This window comes from Pongo abelii, chromosome 1, assembly GCF_028885655.2.
Source record: "Pongo abelii isolate AG06213 chromosome 1, NHGRI_mPonAbe1-v2.0_pri, whole genome shotgun sequence".
Taxonomy (NCBI): domain Eukaryota; kingdom Metazoa; phylum Chordata; class Mammalia; order Primates; family Hominidae; genus Pongo; species Pongo abelii.
In genome coordinates, this window is record NC_071985.2 from 122,316,133 (window position 1) to 122,339,539 (window position 23,407).

Consider the following 23,407-nt stretch of genomic DNA (forward strand, 5'->3'; position numbering starts at 1 on the left):
TAAAGTCTCGGGGAAAGGAAAAGTGAAAAAAGGGCCAGAGAACTTGCTATTCATTTCCCCAGATATTGTCTTTGCTGATTAATGTTTTTACCAACTCATAAAGGAGGTTAGTCCTCATTTCATATTCCCTTGTCCAGAGAGTGATAAACTGTCATCTCCTTAAAGTAATCTATGCTGCTTTCGAATCAGCCCTTCTCCACCTTGACAGATGGGATTAGATTAATCTCACTTCCCCTTTGGCAATTGAAAATATCAATGAGATATTAGTGTGCTTGCCTCTGACTTTCTCCTGGGGCAAAATACTGATGGTCCAGAATTAATGTGGCAGTTGATTTACTGTGTGGTGTCTGAAGGCACACAGACAAGTCCTCCTGTTGCTAAGGGGAAATGGGGAGAAGGGAACCACTAGCCACTTTATGGACTGGCTCACAGGCCTGTGTTGTTCAAACTAGTTGAGGAGACACAGTTGCAGAGGAGCCGACTCACCTGGGCTGACTCACTCAACATTGCCTGGGAGAATGGTCAGCCCCAGTATTAGAGACCCAAGACAATGAACATTTTCAAGTTCTATGACCTTGACCAGTTAGTTGACCTCTCCAGACCTCAGTTACTTCATTCACAAAATGGGGATAGAGTCATGGAATGACTGTGAGATTAAATGAGATAATGTGTATGAATGTGTGAAAGTTGTCAGAATCAAAATGGAATCACTAACAAGAAACCTCTGATAAATAGAGCCAGAGAAGGCCCTGAAGACAGCATTCTCATGCTTGTATGCCTGGTAACAAAAGCTATCACAAAAGACTGCAAAACCCACAACCTCCTACAAAGGCCATTACAACCTTACACAAAAAAGACTTCTGCAAAGACATCTGCCCAGCAACTGCCTGTCCAACCTTGGACTGGCATCATCCTTGTTATTGATCTTTATAGCCAAGGATAATTATTTCAAAACAATTATGTAATCCTCCTCATTTTTTTCCATTAAAAACCTTTGTCTTCCTCTGCCTCCCTGAATACATGCATTACTAAGGCAGGCATATTCCTATGCAATGCTCTATTCCCAAATAAATATTTTATTCTTTTATAGAGACTCTCTTTGTTTGTTATTTAGGTTAACAATGGATCTGCTTTGTAAACGTTGATTTTTCATCTTTAAGTACCAGAGTAAATGCAATGTTCTTGAATGAGATACTGACCAAACTTACAGATATTAAACTGAGGTGGCATCCATAGCAGTCAAGTTTAAAATCAGAAAGTGCTGCCTTCGCTGCTGTTGACCATTGTGATTACCTTGGTTTCTGCTGCCTCCTTAGGAGCTGGAATAATGCACAGGTGAAGGGTTGGAGAGGGTAAGTTTCCTATGAGATTTCCAAAGGGAATTCCTTCACTAATGAAACAATCATTCACTGAACACCTTCTATGAGCCAGATGCTTTTCTAGGCTTTACCCTTACCATGAAGGGTAAAGACAAGACACTGAAGTTTTAAAAAGGCCTTGATTCTGGCCGGGCGTGGTGGCTCACGCCTGTAATCCCCACACTTTGGGAGGCTGAGGCAGGCAGATCACCTGAGGTCGGGAGTTCGAGACCAGCTTGACCAACATGGAGAAACCCTGTCTCTACTAAAAATACAAAAAAGTTGGCCGGGTGTGGTGGTGCATGCCTGTAATCCCAGCTACTCGGGAGGCTAAGGCAGAAGAATCGCTTGAACATGGGAGGCTGAGGTTGCGGTGAGCCCAGATTGCACCATTGCACTCTAGATTGGGCAACAAGAGCAAAACTCCATCTCAAAAAAAAAAAGAAAAGAAAAAAGAAAAAGAAAAGAAAAAGGCCTTGATTCTGAGGTTTGGTGCTTCACTATTCATCCTCCTCCCTCTCCCTCTCCCTTTCTCCTGCCCAGGAGAGCTCTGTCTCTGAAAGGAATGGGGAGAGACAGATGCCTACCCTATTCAAGTCCTCTCCTAGAATTTGGTGCCCGTCAGTCAGCCATGGTGGCTCATATCTGTAATCCCAGAAGTTTGGGAGGCCGAAGCAGGAGGATTCCTTGAAGCCAGGAGTTTGAGACCAGCCTGGGCAACAGAGTGAGACCCCATCTCTACAAAAAAAAAAAAAAAAAAAATTTTTTTCAAAAGAATGTGTTTCCTGGAAACAGTAGTGCAGGCCCCAAGCTCCGGGCAGGGTCATGCATGGAAGCTGTTATTGGTAATGATCGTTGGTCTGAAAAGTTTCTCTTACCCAAAATTCAAGTTGGGGTTTTTTTTTCTTTCATTATCTCTAGCTTATTAACTATATAGAGCACAAACTCCTTGAGTAAGGAAGCCTTGTCTGAATTATTATTGCTATCAGCATAGAATTTGGCAAAGTAGGGGTAAGGGATCCATAAAGAAATGGAACTGTGGATCTACAGTGAGACTCTGAGATGCTTTATGACGACCCTTATCTCTAGGAGCACGAAGTACAATGATCAACACTCCCAAATTCCATATTAGACTAGGCTCATGCAGGAGAGAAGGTAGAATGCACCTCTCCCCTTTGCCAAGGAGTGGAATGCTGCCCAATAAAGCTGCTTGGAGACACTATGGAAGAGGCTGTGATGTCAATCCCTCCAGAGGGATTCTTGCTTTGCATGAGGGAGAATTCAGGTAGGACATTCACACTCAGAGGTGTCCTACTCAGTCTGAGCTTCAGTGACAAAGCTTCAAATCACACATGAGGAAAATGCCCCTGCTGGTCTCAAACTCTGGGAGCAAGAGTTCTCCCTCATGCAAAGCAGGAATCCCTCTGGATGCTTTCATGCTGCTCACCCGCTTTTGAATGGCTTTGCTATGTGCGGGCCACTTTCAAGACAGTTACAGAGAGCAGAGCATTTTGTCTCCAGCCTCCTTTACAACTAAAGCCAGGTATGTGATCCAGGCTCCATCACCGCTGGGAAGGGCAGCAGCAGAGGCATCTGGCTTCAGGGGAAGCAGTGATTGCAGGGTTACATTCCTCCTGCAGAGGGGCCCTCGCACTGCTGGCAGTTATGTATGTGTGGTCATGCCAGGAACAGGAGCAGCAGGGGCATTTTCCTCAGGTATGATTTGAAGCTTTGTCATAGAACTTAGACTGAGCTCTCCAGTCCTCCCAATTCCACAAGCTACCCAATGTCATTTTAATTAACTTCCTTTCCTGTTCTTTAAACCAGCGTCAGCTTCTGTTGCTTGCAGCTAAGAATGCTGAATGCAGTCTAATCCAAATTTGCCTCAGCTGTCATTTCTTGAGATCCTAATGACAGCAGTTTTCATTTGTTCAGTGCTTACAATGGTGCCGGGAACTGTGCTAGGAGCTTTATATTGCATTGTCTCATGAAATTCTCATAACGACACTGCAAGGTAAGTACTGTTTCTAGTGAATTTATCTTCCCATTTATAGTGGGGGAAAACTGAGGTATCAAGGCCTCAGAGGATTTGTCCACGGGCTTACAAGTGGGTACTAAAGTGTTGTGATAGTAGACAAGTTCTTGGATTCCAAGGGAGAATGTGGGAGTCTGGAGGAAATCTTTGCGCTCTGCTCTCCATGCTGGGGGGCGCAGAACTCTAAGCAGGTCATTTTGTCTCCATGACATTCTCTTCTCTGAGGTAAGAATCAGTAACACCCTTCTAATCTGGAGATGGTGAAATAAAGACAAAAATATTTTACTGTCCAAGAAGGATTTTTCCAGGACAACAGCAGAGGTAGTTGACAATCGTACATATTGTTACCCCACAAAGAGGGTCTCTGAAACCCACTGGGGAACATGGGGTGGAAATGGATGCAGAGCAAAAGAAGCTGCAAGCCTGAGTTTGACTAAAAGCCTCAGTGCACAGGCCTGCATCACAAATATGTTTTAATACAGGTAATTTCTTTTCCATTCATTTGTAAGCACTTATTTCATTTACCCAATTCCAAGGCCAATAAATCTTGGCATTAAGGCTGATTTGATGTGTATGCCGACAGTCTAATTAAGGATAGGGTATTTTATCAGCCCCTCTAAATTTTCATTTCTCTGGTCTATGATTTTTTATACTGGGTTGATCTTTTTTTTATTCATAAGGGCTTCATTCCCATTTGTCATGGCTGCATTAACTGGGCATCTAATGAAGACTTGGATATGAAAGTCTGCATCTCATTTATCCTCTGCAGCAAAATTAATAAAGCAGCAGGAAAATAGTTTCCTGTACTGGAACTTCTTTAGCCCATCCTGAGTCATATAAAATGTATTTTGCTTGTGTTTTCCAGAATTTGGGCTCAGCTCTAAACTTTAGGAGATGGTGTCCAACTTCAACTTCCATCCACTGACAGGCCTTACATACCCTGCTTCCTGCCCCACCTATTGCTTGGAGATCGAGTAATCAAGTGAAAATGAGGTCTTTCAGGTGGGCCTCTTCTGCTTGGAGAGGCTTGAACTGGAATGGCTGCGAGCTGATTTTCCCACTCATCCCCTCTACCCACATTTATTGAGCTTCTTCTATAGGTCAAGCTCAGAGATATAAAACAGACTCAAGAAGGTCACAGTCAAATAAGTTATGACACCAATGTTGGCCAATGTCCAGTGAAAGAAAAATATCTTGGCCAAAGATCAAGGTTAGGAGCAAGCTGGAAAGATCATTTGCTCTATTCTTTTGCCTTGGGGAGGGTGACCCTCCCAACCAGTGCTTGAATGAAGGGCTGCCAAAAGTCTGTGATATTTTTGACTTGTAGACTTTATGGGTATATGAGCAGATATATCCACAAAGGTTTCCTAGGGCTGCCATAACAAACTGGATGGCCTAACCAACATGAATTTATTGTCTCATAGTGCTGGAGGGTAGCAGTCCAAAATCAAGGTGTCAGCAAGGTTGCTTCCTTCTGAGGGCTGTTAGGGAAGGATCTGTTCCAGGCCTTGGCTATAGATGACTATCTGTTCTTTATGTCTCTTCACACTGTCTTCCCTCTATATACATCTGTGTCCAAATTTCCCCTTTTTATGAGGACACCAGCCATACTGGACCAAGGCCCACCCTAACGACCTCATTTTCACCTGATTACCACTGTAAAGGTCCTATCTCCAAATATAGTCACATTCTGAGGTACTGGGGGTTAGAACTTTGACATATGAATTTTGGGGAGACATAATTCAACCCATAACAACGAGTATCTCTGAAGCTGGTTTAACTAAAGCTCTAAGACAGCCTCTTGTAGTACAGTATAGTTGGAACACCAGAAAGAAAGTTAAGAATCAGAAGTTAAAGGTCCAAATTAGTCCCTTCCCCTCTCTGAGCCTCAGATTTCTTCTCTGTACAATAAGAGATCTGGACTGGGCCTGCTAAATCCCCTCACAGTTCTCGGGTTGTGTGATTGATGAAGTGATAGAAATTGAAGCAGTGTCGTGGGGAGGTTAATAGTCAGGCTCCACCACTTACAAGCACAGTGATCTTCAGCAAATATTTATCTTCTGAGCCTCAGGGTTTTGTGGTTTTTTTTTTTGTTGTTGTTGTTGTTTTTTAACTGTAAAAGGGGGATAGTGATGTTAGCTACTTCAAAAATGCTGTGAGGACCAAGAGACCCTTTGAATTGCCTGGCACGCCGTTGTCACTCCATGTATATGAACTGCTGATGATATTACTACCAATCGCTATTAGGAGTTAGGCTTTGAATCTACGCCTCAGCTCTCAGATGGTGTTCACTATTAGAAGGCAGGGCTGTGTCCCCAACCTGTTCTGCATCTGGGTCCTGTGCTGCAGCATGAATGCAGTAAGACGCTTTTGCCCGCAAGACTCTAGTGATCCTTGTGACAGGCCTGTCCCCATTTCCACCTTATGCAAATTCTACCCTATTCCATTCTAGCCCAGCTCCTTCACATTCGTATTAGGATTAGGACTAGAATTTCAGTTGACTTTTTTTCTTGCTGTATTTTATCATTTTTGTGCTATAGAAAAGTCTAATAAAAAGAATAAAATATACTGATCTCATTTAACATAGCTTTATAGAGCAGGTCGGTAAATCTAGCCCTGCAATCGCAGCGGGATAATTTAGGAATCAGAGAGACTGAAGGGTTGAGGAGGACATATGTTATTTATCATTTAGGTGCGCCAAGCCAGTCAGATTAACATCCAAAGGACTGAGCCCCAAACAAAGAGTTAAGTTACCTTTAAAGCATTTCGTGGGGCAGGGGGAGATCTGTGCGAGGGGAAGCATATTACAGAAGCGAGAAACAGTTATTCATTTGAGACATGCATTGCATTATGTCTTACTTTTCAAGGAAAAACATGTTTTATGGCTTGAGTTTATCTGTCTAGTGACCTTGCAGCTGCACAGCTAGAGAAACAGGGTCTTCACCATGCCTGGGAAAGGGAGAGATAAGGCTCACTAGCCACAGACAGAAAAACAGGTAGACAATTTTTAAAGGACTCCACCTCTTTCTCTTTCTCAGGGGGAATTGGTTTTTTTTAAATACAACTGAGTTTTTGCTTACACATTTTTAAATTTCTTTTAATTCCTGTTTCACAATCCCCCACTCCTGTAAATGCCAGACCACTTGAGGTCTGTGCCAATCATTTGGCTCTTACCTTCACTGAACTATTAGTTATTCTCTCAGATGTGTCCTCACCTAGATTATAAGCAATTTGAGGAAACAAACGGGTCTTCTTACTCAGATTTAACAAAACTTATTTATTGACTTCCACAATGCACCAGCCCCTCTTACATAAGTATCTCATATAATCCTCCCCACAACCTGATGAGGAAGATAATGGTACCCCCACATCACCAGTGAGCCCCCTGAGGTTCAAAGTTCCCATGGATAGTCAGTGGCCAAGCCAGGATCCCAATTTACATCTGACTTCAAGGCCACCAACCTAGCATAATGCTGTCCTCACCCATGCTCTGCCAGCTCCACAAACCCGTGGATTCCTTTCCCTCACCCCAGAACCTTCTGAATAGGGTTTTCTGTGGCCTTGGTGCCCCCTGGTGGCACAAGGGCTCATTCCACTGAAAGCCTGTGACCCTAAGCATTTGAGAGTGATTCACAGGCCAGTGTGGATAGCCCTGGGGTAGCAGAGCCCTCCGTACCCAGAGGAAAGCTAGCCTTTCTACCAGAGCTGTGCTTCTTAAACAGACCCTCAGGAGGATTCTACTTCTGATGAGTCAACAAAAGGAGTTAGGGTCCCCTGGGCCAGCAGCAGTGAGATGGCACACAGAGTCTGTGTTTCCCTCTCTACTTATTCCCCACTTCCCATCAGGACATGTGGGCTTGGGTATTCTCTGCTGGACCCTCCTGGCATTTTAATTTTCCAAGAGCTCATTTATGAAAGAGAGAAGAAAGAAGAGGAGAAGGTGGTTAAAGTTCAGGACCTAAATTTCTTTACCTTAGAGTAAAGGTAACCATAGAGTTCCTTTCCCAAAAGACATCAAGACTCTGCAATAAATATTTATTGAATTTTTATCATGCTCTGTTGCACTAGGGATGCAGAGATGAAGACACTCTTCCTGTCTACGAAAAGTAAACATAAGGGCTGGGTGCTGTAGCTCATGCCTGTAATCCCAGCATTTTGTGAGGCCAAGGAGAGCAAACTGCAGGAGTTCGAGACCAGCCTGGCAACATGGCAAAACCCCATCTCTACAAAAAATACAAAAAAAATTAGCCATACATGGTAGTGTACACCTGTAGTCCCAGCTACTCAAGAGGCTGAATCACGAGCTCAGGAGGCAGAGGTTGCAGTGAGCCAAGATTGTGCCACTGCACTCCAGCCTGGGTGATAGAGTAAGACCCTGCCTAAAAAAGAAAAGAAAAAAAAGGAATAAGAATTAAAAAGAGAAAAGAATGAACTTTTTCAAAAGTAAACATAACAAATTACAATATAATGAAACAAATGCTCTAATACGGATGTCATGGAACTTTTCCTATCACCCCAGAAATGGTTGCCGGCACTCAAAACTAAGAACAAAGAATTGTTAAATACCCCACAAGCTAAAGAAAGTGGAAAACAATTAAGGGTCAGATACTTTCTCCAACCATCACTCCAGCCCCTAGCACTTGCCCAATTTATATATGCTATTCCTCTCCCATTGCCTACTTGCACAGGGGCAAGACAGCAGCAGGGCAGAGAAAGAAGGGGTGGTAAGGAGTAGCCTGCTCTCTTACCTCCCATGTGGCAAGGACATGTGAGCCAGCTATCATCCTCTTCCTATTTGATTTCCCTTCAAAGGCCTTCCTTATAGCTTAAAAAGTAATCGCCAGCCTTTCTGAGAATCCTTTTTTTTTTTTTTGAGACAGGGTCTCATTCTGTCACCCAGGCTGGAGTGCAGTTGTGCAATCTCAGCTCACTGCAGCCTCGACCTCCCGGGCTCAAGTGATCCTCCCACCTCACACAACGTACTTGAGACCACAGTTGCGCATCACCATGCCCAGCTAATTTTTGTGCTTTTGTAAAGACAGGGTCTCCCCATGTTGGCTAGGCTGGTCTCAAACTCCCGGGCTCAAGCCATCCGCCCACCTAGGCCTCCCAAAGTGCGGGGATTACAGGCGTAAACCACCATACCAGGCCTGAACACTACCATGCCTGGCCTGAGAATCCTTTAATCACTGATCTAGCTTTAAGATAATTTGAGATATCCTGGGGCTACACGGGCCAATACTGTGGCCACTAGCCACAGGTGGCTACTGAGCACTTGAAATGCTGCTGATCTGAATTGAAATGTGCTGCCAACTGAAAAATATACCCTGGATTTTGAAGACAGTACTGGAGAAAAAATGTAAAATATCTCATTAGTATTTTATCAATCACAAGTTGAAATAATAATATTTTGAATATATTGTTTGAATAAATAAAATGTTATTAAAATTAATTTCATCCGTTTTACTTTTTTTTGAGACAGAGTCTCACACTGTTGCACAGCCTGGAGCGCTGTGGCTCAATCTCGGCTCACTGCAACCTCCACCTCCTGAGTTCAAACGATCCTCCTGCCTCAGCCTCCTGAGTAGCTGGGACTACAGGTACGCACCATCACACCCAGCTAATTTTTGTATTTTTAGTAGAGATGGGGTTTCGCCATGTTGGCCAGGCTGGTCTCAAACTCCTGACCTCAAGTGATCCGCCCACCGGCCTCCCAAAGTGCTAGGATTACAGGCGTGAGCCACTGCATCCTGCCCTGTTTTACTTTTTTTTTTTTTTTTTTTGAGAGGGAGTCTCGCTCTGTTGCCCAGGCTGGAGAGCAGTGGCGCGATCTCCGCTCACTGCAAGCTCCGCCTCCCGGGCTCACGCCATTCTCCTGCCTCAGCCTCCTGAGTAGCTGGGACTACAGGCACCCACCACCACGCCCAGAGAATTTTTTGTATTTTTAGTGGAGACGGGGTTTCACCGTTAGCCAGGATGGTCTCAATCTCCTGACCTTGTGATCCACTCGCCTCAGCCTCCCAAAGTGCCGGGATTACAGGCGTGAGCCACCGCGCCCGGCTGTTTTACTTTTTTTTAATGTGGCCACTAGACTATATCCGAGGTGGGCGGATCACTTGAGGTCAGGAGTTTGAGACCAGCCTGGCCAACATGGTGAAACCCCATCTCTACTAAAAGTACAAAAATTAGCCACGTGTGGTGGTGCATGCATGTAATCCCAGCTACTCGGGAGGCTGAGGCAGAAGAATCGCTTGAACCAGGAGGCAGAGGTTGCAGTGATCTGAGATGGCGCCACTGCACTCCAGCCTGGGCGATAGAGCAAGACTCCGTCTCAAAAAAATAAAAAAATAAATAAACTGGAATTTCAAGGAAGCTGCAAGCTTCACTATGACAGCTGCGGAATAAAAAGGGACTCTGAATGCCAGTGCAGGGTATTGGACTCTGGTTCAATACCAAAGTCTGGTATCTTCTGATCTGGGAGCTGGGCCCCAGATTGGAAGGTAGGCTGTGAGTAAAAAGCTGGAGGTGAGAGAGTCGGAAAAAACTTAGCGCAAGGAATGATCCACAGAGGGGGTGAGTCTTACCAATTTGAATGTAAATTAGCACCACTTTTTCGGGAGGCAATTTGTAAGTATGTATCAAGAGTCTTAAAAAGTGACCATCTCCTTTAACCCAGTCATTCCATTTCTAGTAACTTATAAGGAAATTTTAAAACTGCACAAATATTTAGCTATGAGGATATTCAACCAGCACTGTAACAGCTAAAACAAAAAACAAACAAAAGCAAAAAAAAAAAAAAAAAGTCCAAGTATAGTGGCTCACCAGCAATCTCAGCACTTTGGGAGGCCAAGGAGGGAGGGTCACTTGAGACTGGGCTACACACTGAGACTCCATCTCTACAATTTTTTTTTTTAATTAGCTAGGTGTGGTGGTGGGTCCCTGTAGTCCTAGCTTCTTGGGAGGCTGAGGTGGGAAGATTACTTGAACCTAGAAGGCTGAGGCTGGACTAAGCCATGATAGTGCCACTGCACTCCAACCTTAATCCACAATTAAGATACAGCTATAAAATGGAATATTTTGCAACTATTACAAAGGATGTAAATGAAAACTTGACATGGAAAGACATTTATTCTAAACTCTGTAAAGAAGGCCAGCTATCAGAGAAATGCAAATCAAAACCACAATGAGATACCATCTCACACCAGTTAGAATGGCAATCATTAAAAAGTCAGGAAACAACAGGTGCTGGAGAGGATGTGGAGAAATAGGAACACTTTTACACTGTTGGTGGGACTGTAAACTAGTTCAACCCTTGTGGAAGTCAGTGTGGCGATTCCTCAGGGATCTAGAACTAGAAATTCCATTCGACCCAGCCATCCCATTACTGGGTATATATCCAAAGGACTATAAATCATGCTGCTATAAAGACACATGCACACGTATGTTTATTGCCGCATTATTCACAATAGCAAAGACTTGGAACCAACCCAAATGTCCAACAATGATAGACTGGATTAAGAAAATGTGGCACATATACACCATGGAATACTATGCAGCCATAAAAAATGATGAGTCCACGTCCTTTGTAGGGACATGGATGAAATTGGAAATCATCATTCTCAGTAAACTATCGCAAGAACAAAAAACCAAACACCGCATATTCTCACTCATAGGTGGGAATTGAACAATGAGAACACATGGACACAGGAAGGGGAACATCACACTTCGGGGACTGTTGTGGGGTGGGGGGAGGGGGGAGGGATAGCATTGGGAGATATACCTAATGCTAGATGACGAGTTGGTGGGTGCAGCGCACCAGCATGGCACATGTATACATATGTAACTTACCTGCACGTTGTGCACATGTACCATAGAGCCTAAAGTATAATAATAATAATAATAATAATAATAATAATAATAATAAAAAAAAAAAAAAAAAAAAAAAAAAAAAAGAAGGCCAGCTACAGAATTGTACCTCCAGTATGTACGTCAATTTTGCTTACAAAAAAAAAAAAACAAACCATGCTGGGCGTGGTGACTCAGCCTGTAATCACATTTTGGGAGGCTGGAGTGTGAGGATCTATTGAAGCAAGGAGTTTAAGACCAGCCTGGACAACACTGTGAGACCCCCATCTCTACAAAAAATGCAAAAATTAGCCAGGCATGATGGCTCGAGGCTGTGGTCATAGCCAGTCTAGAGGCTGAGAGGTGAGGATAGCTTGAACCCAGGACGTCGGGGTTGCAATGAACTAATAATCGTTCTACTGCACTACAGCCTGGGTGACAGAGAAAGACCCTGTCCCCCAAAAAAATTATTTTAAAAAGGCAAACGAAAAAACATTAAAAGTATACATTTGCAAAGACAACTATCTGAAAGGATATTCTCCAAGAAGTTAAAAGTCATCTTTGGACAGTGGGGCCATAGGTGTTTTCCTATTTTTACCAGCTTTATAATTAATTTTTAAAAGTTATTTTCAAGTAGTCCTACCCAGTCTTCCTTACAAGTTAGGACTCAAATGCCACTCTCTTCCCCTAAACTGTCCTGAGTCCCCTCACCATAATAAGCACCAATGTCTTCGTTAAAATCCCGACACTGCCAACACTCAGCTAGGGAGTTGAACCTTGCTCCATCTCGTCCTTTAGTCCCTGTGTGCGTCTGTCCCCCTACAAGTCTATTGACCCCCTCCCAGAGGTCCCGTGTCTTCCCCGTACTTGCCCCACAGGCTAGATCAGACCCTGTCTGACCCCTGGGTTATTGTAAAACTTAAGATCTGTCCCCTAGGTCTCGGAGTCGGTTGAACTAAGGTCCAAAGGTTAAAAAACACTGACACAAAATGCCAGGCCACGAACTGAAGCACTGAGGCCCGGCTGCAGACCTCTCTCCCGAGAGGGGAATAATCCATGCCGGCCGGTTCCGCCATGGAGCCAGGTGCGGGTCACCTCGACGGTCACCGCGCGGGCAGCCCAAGCCTTCGCCAGGCTCTGTGCGGCGGCAGCGCAGTAATGTTTTCCAGTAAAGAACGCGGACGTTGCACCGTGATCAATTTTGTCCCTTTGGAGGCGCCGTTACGGTCCACGCCCCGCTCGCGTCAAGTGACTGAGGCCTGTGGTGGAGAAGGACGTGTCGTGCCGCTGGGTTCTGAGCCGGGGTGGTCGGTGGGTGGGATGGAGGCGACCTTGGAGCAGCACTTGGAAGACACGTGAGTAGTGCGCGCCTCTTCGGCCTGTCCTGAGTTCGCGGCGGAGGAACTTGAGCGGAACGAAAGGCGCGAGCTGCGAGTACCGGGCAGGGCGTCTCGGGGACGTCGCGCGACCCCCGGGACACGGGATGAGGGGGTTGAGCCCTACCCAAGGCCGCAGGGTGGGGCGGGTGACCCGGAATTAAAATTCTGCGGGGCAGCGCACATTCCCTCTTGAACGAGTCTCCCGGGCCCAGGCCACGGGCCAAAACTGCCTATCTCGTTGTTGAAATCGTCTTTACGGTCAGGGTGGTTCTGCGGAAGTTTTAGGAAACGGGTTGACTTTTGGGAAGATTGTGCCAGTTGTGCAGAGTCGAGCCCTGCAGTGTAAACAAACACGTATCTCCTGTGTGTAACCTGTCAGTTACTTGGTGCTTAAGTAGATAAAAATCATTCTTTAAATTTTTCGAACAAGCGGTATCTATGTAAAATTCAAAACTGGAAAAGTATAAAAGGTACAGAGAGACAGCTGCCTCCCACCGATGTCCCTCAGCTTCCACTTACCCTCCAGGAGGTAACTTAAGTTTTTCAACAGTTGTTTTAAATGAGTTAGTACTAAAACATGCGTTTTTAACAAGAGTGAAAACATTCTAGATGTTTTTCACGCAGTGTTTGTGGCCCTCCAAAACTCAGCAGTACTTAGCACATTTTTTTCTCTCATCAGAAACTGGTTTATTTCAATTAATTAATTAGAACTTAATTTTTTTTTCTTTTTTTCTTTTTTTTTTTTTTTGAGACGGAGTTTCGCTCTTGTCTCCCAGGCTGGAGTGCAATGGCGTGATCTCGGCTCACTGCAATCTCCGCCTCCCGGGTTCAAGCGATTCTCTTGCCTCAGCCTCCCGAGTAGCTGGGATTACAGTCATGCGCCACCACGCCCGGCTAATTTTGTATTTTTAGTAGAGACGGGGTTTCTCCATGTTGGTCAGGCTGGTCTCGAACTCCCGAGCTCAGGTGATCCGCCCACCTCGGCCTCCCAAAGTGCTGGGATTACAGGCATGAGCCATCGCGCCCGGCCCTAGAACTTAATTTTTTTCTTAGGGTGCGACAATGAAAAAAGGTTGAGAAACATTGATTTAAAGCACTTAAACAATGCCTGGTACATAGAACACCTGTATGTTTGTACTTATTTAAATCCTTTTTCTCCCATTATGTACTTCAACTCTCTTGTGTTCCTGGAATTAGAATGAAGAATCCTTCCATTGTTGGAGTCCTGTGCACAGATTCACAAGGACTTAATCTGGGTTGTAAGTATCTCTCATACCAACTATTTGATGAATTGCATAGCATCTGATGTTGACTTGGAGCCTAGCGTGCTATTATTTTCTAGCTTTTATTTCCTGTTACCTTGCCAGTTCTTTCTGAGTTTGAGAGTAGAGATTATCTCCAAATAACAGTATCAGAAAATTGAAACCTTTCAGTTGGTATTTATGAAGGAAGATGTTCCTGGCAGTCCTATAGCAATAAATAGTTGTCTCTACTAAAAATAATATTTGAATCATTTTAAACTGAGTCTAGAAAGGACTTCAGATAATGACAGCTGTTAACCATTTATTGAATGTATGCCATATGCTGAGACTGCTAGGCTCTAAATACATTATCTTTAATTTTCACAACAACCCGGCAAGGTGGGTGGTGTACAATTTTGAAGCTCAACTATACTAAACAAGAAGTGAATAGGCAGTAAAATGAGATTTCAGTGTTGGACATACCTGGTCTCAACCCCTTGCTCGTTCATTTGTTAGTAGTGTGAACGTGGACCAAAAAACTACCTTTTAGGGCTTCATTTTCTTCACTGGGTTGTTATTTAATAATGGTAATAATCATAGAATTATATTTATTGAGCTGTTATGTGCCAAGCACCATTGTAAGTGCTTTACATATACTCTTTTATTCCTCATAACAACCCAGTGAAGTAGAAAAAGAAATTGAGGGGCCAGGTGCAGTGTCTCACACCTGTAATCCCAGCACTTTGGGAGGCCAAGGCGGGCAGATGACTTGAGCCCAGGAGTTCAAGACCAGCCTGTGCAACACAGTGAGACCCCCCCCCGCCATCTCTATTTTTAAAATAAACAAACATATATATATGTGTGTTTTTAAAATTTAAAAAAAGAGGCCAGATGCGGTGGCTCACCCCTGTAATCCCAGCCCTTTGGGAGGCGGAGGCGGGTGGATCACCTGAGGTCAGGAGTTCGAGACTAGCCTGGCCAACATGGCGAAACCACATCTCTACTAAAAATGCAAAAAAAATTAGCCAGGCATGGTAGCAACTGCTAGTAATCCCAGCTACTCGGGAGGCTGAGGCAGGAGAATCGCTTGAACCTGGGAGGCAGAGGTTGCAGTGAGCCGAGATTGCACCATTGCACTCCAGCCTGGACGACAAGAGTGAGACCCTGTCTCAAAAAATAAAAAAAGAAACTGAGACACAGAGGTTAAATAACTTGCCTGAGGTCATACAGCTAGTAAGTCGTTAAGCTAGGATTTTTGTCTGGCCCTGAGGCCTCTTAATCCATTTTTTTTTTTTTTTTTGAGGCGAAGTCTTGCTCTGTCGCCCAGGCTAGAGTGCAGTGGCACGATCTTGGCTCACTGCAACCTCTGCTTCCCAGGTTCAAGCAATTCTCCTGCCTCAGCCTCCTGAGTAGCTGGGATTATAGGCGCCTGCCACCACGCCCAGATAATTTTTGTATTTTTAGTAGATACAGGGTTTCACCATGTTGGCCAGGCTGGTCTCGAACTCCTTATCTTAGGTGATCCACCCACCTCCGCCTCCCAAAGTTCTGGGATTACAGGAATGAGCCACTACACCCGGCCTAATCACGATATTTTAAGGTTATATAATATGTATAAAATGCTTAACATAGAACTGAGACATAATACTTAATAAATGGTAGCAATTACAGATGAGGAAATAAGTTTGGAAAGGTAAATAAGTAAAGCATTCAGTTAATTAGTGACAACTAGTAAACCCAAGACTTGTTGCTCCTAATGCAGAAATGTTTAAAGCTCTGAATTTTTGCTGGAAGGGTAACTGAAAGAGGTAATCTGTGTAACTCAGTTATGTTTAACATGCAGATCAGTCATTTGGGAGAAAAAGGGTAAATTTTTGGAAACATTTGCCAGTCTCACTAAGGAAAGACTGAAATTCAGGTATGGAAATCTAAAACTAAATGAGTTCCTTCAAGAAACCTTCAAGGCCCAAACGTCGGCATTGGACCTGGTCAAAATGTTTTGTATAGTAATAGTACATCCATATGCTCTGCCATAGTGGCATGTCTATTACCTGATTTGGTTTCAGGTACAGTTAACTTTGTGTTGCCTTTATATACAGAAATATATTGTAAAGTACACTTAGTAATTAATTTTCGTACCTAGAATTTATAGGTACTTTTGTACCCGAGATTTAGTTACTATAATATATACAGACTAATACAAACATTAATAAAAAGACAATTCTGTTGACATTTTAAAACAGCCAGCTAGCGTATTCTAGCAGAAATACTCTATGAGCAATCAGGTGACATATATCATCTCTATTTTCCAGGCCGTGGGACCCTGTCAGATGAGCATGCTGGAGTGATATCTGTTCTAGCCCAGCAAGCAGCTAAGCTAACCTCTGACCCCACTGATATTCCTGTGGTGTGTCTAGAATCAGATAATGGGTGAGTAGATTTCAGCAGATCCTTTCCTTTTTGTTCAGAAAAATTCCTGGTAAAATTGGTGGGGGCCGGCCCTGTGTTCATCAGTGATTCCTTATTCAGACTACTTTGGGAAAAGTTCTTAATCTTTTGGACCACAGGAACAGACAAGTTGATCCCTAAAGCTAATGTGCTCTCAGGCCACAATGCTATTTAAATGAAGAATAAGAATTGGCAGAAGCTATCAGTTTACCAACAAAAAGGAAGTAATAGCACAAAGGAAAACTAATCAGAGAATAAAAATTACTTTTTTTTTTTTTTCTTTTTGAGGCAGGGTGTTGCTCTGGCACCAGGCTGGTGTACAGTGGTGTGATCATGGGTCACTGTGACCGCAACCCCACCGGGCTCAAGCGATTCACCCAACTCAGCCTCCCGAGTTGTAGCTGAGACTACAGGTGTGCACTACCACACCCAGCTAATTTTTGTATTTTTTTGTAGAGATGAGGTTTCACCATGTTTCCCAGGCTGGTCTCGAACTCCTGGGCTCCAGTAATTTGCCTGCCTCAGCCTCCCAAAGTGCTGGGATTACAGGAATGAGTCACTGCACCCAGCCAAAAATTACTTCTAAAGTAATAAAATTACTAAAGATATTCCAAGTGATGGTCCTCAGAATAATATGCGAAAAAAAGTATATATACACAACTGCTACTATCACAGCCTTGTAAAAAGAAAAAACATACAGTCATGCATTGCTTAACAATGGGGATATGTTCTGAGAAATGCGTCAGGCAATTTTGTTGTATGAACATCATAGAGTGTACTTAAACCTAGGTGGTATACCCTATTACACACCTAGGCTGTATTGCTCTTAGACTACAAAGATTTGTAGCCTAAATAATGTAGGCAGTTATAACAGTGGTATTTATGTATCTAAACATAGAGAAGATACAGTAAAAGTATGGTATAGAGAAATTTTTTAAAAGGTATATCTGAATAGGGCACTTACCATGAATGGAGCTTACAAGACTGGAAGTTGCTCTGAGTGAGTCAATAAAACTTTTTGACCTTTATAATAACACTTAAAACAATTATACAGCTGTACAAAAATTCTTTTTTTAAACTTTTTTTTTTTTTTTTTTTTTTTACTTTTTAGACTTTTTTGTTAAAAGCAAAGAAGAAACACACATTAGCCTAGGCCTGCACAGGGTCAGGATCATCAATATCACTGTCTTCTACCTCCACATCTTCTCCCACTGGAAGGTCATCCAGGGCAGTAACATGCATGGAGTTGTCATCTCCTGTAATGATGATACCTTCTGGAATACCTCCTAAAGGACCTGTCTGAGGCTGTTTTATAGTTAACCTTGTCTTAATAAGTAGGAGTAGTATACTCTAAAATATAATGATAAAAAGTAGGCCCGGCACGGTGGCTCACACTTGTAATCCCAGCACTTTGGGAGGTCAAGGCAGGCAGATCACTTGAGGTAAGGAGTGTGAGACCAGCCTAACCAACATGGTGAAACCCTGTCTCTACTAAAAATACGAAAATTAGGCATGGTGGCAGGCACCTGTAATCCTAGCTACTCAGGAGGCTGAGGCAGGAGAACTGCTTGAACCCGGGAGGCAGAGGTTGCAGTGAGCTGAGATCATGCCACTACACTCCAGCCTGGGCAACAGAGCAAGACTCCGTCTCAAAAAAAAGAAGTATAGTAAATACATAAACCATAGCATAGTCATTTATTATTATCAAGTGTTATGTACTGTACGTAATTGTATGTGCTATACTTTTTATGACTGGCAGCACAATTTGTTTACACCAGCATTACCACAAACATGTGAGTAGTGTGTTGTGCTGTGTGATGCTGGGACGGTTAAAAGGTCACTAGGCAATAGGAATTTTTCAGTTCCATTATAATCTTACGGGACCACCATCATATGTAGGGTCCACTGTTGACTGAAGCATTGTTATGTAGCACATGATTGTATCATATACATGCAAAGAAAACAAGGACCAGGAAAGCCTTTTTTTTGTAGTTCCAGCTGCTGAGGTGGCTGAAGCAGGAGGATTGCTTGAGCCCAGGAGTTTGAGGCCAGCCTGGGCAACATAGCAAGACAGTGCCTAAAAAAACCGAAACAAAGAACCAGCGAAATATTAACAGTGGTTGTCTGTGTTTAGTAGGATTAAGGATTCATTTCATGTTCATATGCTATATGTTTATGTATTTCCCAAATGTTTTGTTATGTTTAAATATTGCTTTTATACATAGAAACAATTACATTATTTTATATATTGTATCCTAAACCAAACAACATCTTTAATCTTACAGTGAAGCCCCACTGATAACGTTTTACTGAATATTTTCTTCCTTGCATTTCAGGAACATTATGATCCAGAAACATGATGGCATCACAGTGGCAGTGCACAAAATGGCCTCTTGATGCCTCACATCTGTTCTTCAGCAGCCTGTCATAGGAACTGGATCCTACCTATGTTAATTACCTTATAGAACTACTAAAGTTCCAGTAGTTAGGCCATTCATTTAATGTGCATTGAGCACTTTTCTATTTATTTAAGAGTCAATTGCTTTCTAATGCTCTATGGACCGACTATCAAGGTATTAGTAAGAAAGGATCATGTTTTGAAGCAGCAGGTCCAGGTTACTTTGTATATAGAATTTTGCTATATTCAATAAATCTGTTTGGAGGAAAATGGATCTTTTCTAGATTCTTTAAAATTAACCAAATGTTCTTTTTTTTCAGTTATCAAATTGTAATTTTTTTAAAAGGTCTTTGTTCTAAATTATTTTTGTTTAAGAAGCTTCCTGAAATACCTATATTCTCACGGGTACGTTCATGGATCCCACCCCTGTGCAGTCAGAAATCTACATATAACTTTTGACCCCTCAGTAGCCTACTGACTTCAACAGTAACACTAGTTTTCTGTGTTTTACGTTTTTGTTTTTTTTGTTTTTTGGTTTTTTTTCAGTAGACAGAGTCCTGCTCTGTCGCCAGGCTGGAGTGCAGCGGTGCGATCTTGGCTCACTGCAAGCTCCGCCTCCCGGGTTCAGGCGATTCTCCTGCCTCAGCCTCCAGAGTAGCTGGGACTACAGGCGCACGACACCACACCTGGCTGATTTTTGTATTTTTAGTAGAGACGGGGTTTCGCCATGTTGGCCAGGATCGTCTCGATCTCCTGACCTCGTGATCCACCTGCCTCGGCCTCCCAAAGTGCTGGGATTACAGGCAATGAGCCACCGCACCCGGCTGTTTTATGTATTATATACTATATTCTTACAGTAAAGTAAGCTAGAGAAAATGTTATTAAAACTATAAGGAAGATAAAATATATTCAATATTCATTAAGTAGAAGTGGATCATTATAAAGGTCTTTATATTTGTCATCTTCACATTGAGTAGGCTGAAAAGGAGGGTTTGTCTCACTGTCTCAGGGGTGGCAGAGGTGAAAGAAAATTCATGTGTAAGTGGACCCGTGTTGTTCAAGGATCAAGTATACTATATGTCAGGAATTCATATAATTATCCTTAACAACCCTATACAGTAGGTACTCTTACTTACCCTATCTTAGGTTTGTGTAACTAAGGCTATGAAATTACCAGAGTCATCATTTGGACTCAGGACTCCAATTCAGAGTCTGTACTCTTTTTTTTTTTTTTTTGAGACGGAGTTTCGCTCTGTTGCCCAGGCTGGAGTGCAGAGGCACGATCTCAGCTCACTGCAAGCTCCGCCTCCTGGGTTCATGCCATTCTCCTGCCTTAGCCTCCCTAGCAGCTGGGACTACAGGCGCCCGCCACCACACGCGGCTAATTTTTTGTCTTTTAGTAGAGATGGAGTTTCACTGTGTTAGCCAGGATGGTCTCAATCTCCTGAACTCATGATCCGCCCACCTCAGCCTCCCAAAGTGCTGGGATTATAGGCGTGAGCCACCGCGCCCACTGAGTCTGTACTCTTAACACCCAGACCACCAAATAGGACATGTTGGCTAGAAAATAAATTTTTACATTCGAAAAGTACAGGTCTAGCTGGGCACAGTGACTCATGCCTGTAATCCCAATACTTTGGGAGGTCAAGGCAGGAGGATGGCTTAAGCCGAGACCAGCCTGGGCAACATAGTGTGACCCCATCTCTACAAAAAAAGTTTTTTTTAATTAACCAGGCATGGTGGCATGGGCCTGTAGTCCCAGCTACTTGGGAGGCTGAGGCAGGAGGATCACTTGAGCCCAGAAGGTTGACGTTGATGATGTGCCACTGCACCCTAGCCTGGGTGAGAGAGCAAGCCACTGTCTCAAAAAAAAAAAAGGTTCACTTCAACCTTTATAGTTCTCAACAATGGAATTGTGCACAAGCAGGCACAAAAGACTGATTTGTTGAACTTGAATGTAGTTCTGTTGCTCTAGCAATTTAACATTTGACAGTATAAAAACCTCCAGGATATTATTTATCCAAAAATATTAAGCATCTACAAATATAAGGTGCCATGTGAGAACAGCAAAGATTTTTAGTAAGACATAGCTCCAGCCCTTGAGCTTGTACTTTAATAGATGGGATATATATGTATGGTCTTCACCATACTTATTAATACCTGACATACATGTTGTTTTATGTCTGATTTCCCCAACAATGTACACACTTTGAGGGCACAAGCTTTGTCTTTTTTTTTTTCTTTTTTTTTTTGAGACAGTCTCACTCTGTGACCCAGGCTGGAGTGCAGTGGCACAATCTCAGCTCACTGCAACCTCCGCCTCCCGGGTTCAAGTGATTGTTGTGCCTCAGCCTCCCAAGTAGCTGGGACTACAGGTACACGCCACCACGCCCAGCTAATTTTTGTATTTTTAGTAGAGACAGTGTTTTGCCATGTTGGGCCAGCTGGTCTCAAACTCTTGGCCTCAAACAATCCACCTGCCTCAGCCTCCCAAGTGCTAGGATTTCAGGCGTGAGCCACCGCACCCAGCCCCTTTGTCTTATTTACATATATATCTTAAGCACCTAGAATAGTTCCTAGAACAGCGTAGGCACTGAATAATTGCTGAATAGATGAGTATATAACTAGTACAAGAGGTTTTCTTTATTTTTTTGTTTTTGAGACGGTCCCGCTCTATCGCCCAGGCTGGAGTGCAGTGACACAATCTTGACTCACTGCAACCTCTGCTTTCCCAGGTGCAAGCAATTCTTGTGCCTCAGCCTCCCGAGTAGCTGGGGCTACAGGCGCACACCACCATGTCTGGCTAATTTTTGTACTTTTAGTAGAGACAGGGTTTTGCCATGTTGCCCAGGCTGGTCTTGAACTCCTGACCTCAAGCAATCCTCCCGCCTCGGCCTCCCAAAGTGCTGGAATTAACAGGTGTGAGCAACCATGCCTGGCCCCACAAAAGAGTTTTGTAGTATGAACTGAGCCTCCAAAGACTGAATGGATGTTTGCAGTAAAAGGAATATGGGGTTTCCAGGAAGAGGAAATGGCAGTGTAAAGAGTGGATAAACCAAAAGGAACATGTAATAGCAAATGCCTTAGTTTGGTCTGTGAGGTAGGAGGTGAAAAAGCTGAAAGGGCAATCAAGGAACCTGAATATCTGCTTTTTAAGAAATCTAGGCTTTATCTTATTAGCAGATTGGATTTTGAGCAGGTGAGAGTAAAGGTGGAGCTTTAAGATTAATTTGTAGTGGCCAGGTGCCATAGCTCGCACCTATAATCCCAGCACTTTGAGAGGCCGAGGCGGATGGATCACCTGAGGTCAGGAGTTCAAGACCAGCCTGGTCAACATGGTGAAACCCCATCTCTACCAAAAATATAAAAATCAGCTGGGTGTGGTGGCAAGCACCTACAATCCCAGCTACTTTGAGAGGCTGAGGCAGGAGAATCACTTGAGCCCGGGAGGCGGAGGTTGTAGTGAGCCAAGATTGCACCACTGCACTCCAGCCTGGGTGACAGAGTGAGACTCCATCTCAAAGAAAAACAAAAGAAAGAGCTCATTTTTTTCAAGGTGAGCTTCCTTTTGTTCATCTATGTATCTCCAGTTCCTAGCCCAAAGTAATAACAGCGACTTTAGTGAGTTTTTGCCACATGCTAAGCAATTTACATTTATTTACCTCATTTGATCCTCAATCTTACAAGGTATTATCCCCATTTTAGAGAAGAAATAGGCCCCACAAGATCATTAGCTCAGGATCAAATGTAAGAGACAAAAAAAGCAAATTAGGCCAGGCGCGGTGGCTCATGCCTGTAATCCCAGCATTTTGGGAGGCTGAGGTGGGTGGATCACCTGAGGTCGGGAATTCAAGACCAGTCTGACCAACATGGAGAAACCCCATCTCTACTAAAAATACAAAATTAGCTGGGCATGGTGGCGCATGCCTGTAATCCCAGCTACTTGGGAGGCTGAGGCAGGAGAATCGCTTGAACCCAGGAGGGGGAGGTTGCAGCGAGATCGCACCATTGCACTCCAGCCTGGGCAACAAAAGCAAAACGCGATCTCAAAAAAAAATAAAATAAAATAAAAAAATTTGGCAGAAAGGGAATAAAGGAGAATGAAGAATTAAAGATGATTGAATTTTCTAGTCTAGGTGATAGAACTGGGTGCCTTAGAAAAAAAGCAGTGAACTCAATAACAGCGAAAAGATGACTGGGTTTGATTTTAGATGTTGACAGGGCATCTTGGTGGTGATCCTTAATAGCAAGCATGTATTGAGTGCTTGCTGTTTACCATGCACAATGCTAAACCTCCCCTAAGGAGCCTCTCATTGCATTTACATTTTATTTATTTATTTATTTATCTATTTATTTGAAACAGAGTGTCACTCCGTCACCCAGGCTGGGGTGTAGTGGCACCATCTCGGCTCTCTGCAACCCTCTTCCTCCCAGGTTGAAGCGCTTCTTGTGCCTCAGCGTCCCAAGTAGCTGGGATTACAGGCATGCAACCACAACACCTGGCTAATTTTTGCATAGAGACAGGGTTTCACCATGTTGGCCAGGTTGGTTTCAAACTCCTGGCCTCAACTGATCCACCCACCTTGGCCTCTCAAAGTGCCCGTGAGAGGTGACAGCGTGCTGGCAGCCCTCGCAGCCCTCGCTCGCTCTGGGTGCCTCCTCGGCCTCAGCGCCCATTCTGGCAGTGCTTGAGGAGCCCTTCA

General features: G+C 43.6%; 1 protein-coding gene across 1 annotated transcript; it reads left to right on the forward strand.

The window, feature by feature from the left end:
- The first annotated feature begins 12,251 nt into the window (after positions 1-12,251).
- On the forward strand, positions 12,252-18,974 carry LAMTOR5 (late endosomal/lysosomal adaptor, MAPK and MTOR activator 5). The gene is made up of 4 exons (XM_024238040.2): positions 12,252-12,593; positions 13,815-13,876; positions 16,171-16,288; positions 18,643-18,974. Exons 1-4 carry the CDS (start codon positions 12,295-12,297, stop codon positions 18,701-18,703), a joined length of 540 nt encoding a protein of 179 aa, XP_024093808.2. The 5' UTR covers positions 12,252-12,294; the 3' UTR covers positions 18,704-18,974.
- Positions 18,975-23,407: the final 4,433 nt, after the last annotated feature.

What these genes read in the sequence shown, in the direction of transcription:
- LAMTOR5 (XM_024238040.2), top strand. Translation starts at nt 12,295, where the DNA reads ATGCCGGCCGGTTCCGCCATGGAGCCAGGTGCGGGTCACCTCGACGGT. An exon ending in GAGCAGCACTTGGAAGACAC is followed by an intron (nt 12,594 to 13,814) that starts GTGAGTAGTGCG and finishes TCCTGGAATTAG; the next exon opens with AATGAAGAATCCTTCCATTG. An exon ending in TGTCTAGAATCAGATAATGG is followed by an intron (nt 16,289 to 18,642) that starts GTGAGTAGATTT and finishes CTTGCATTTCAG; the next exon opens with GAACATTATGATCCAGAAAC.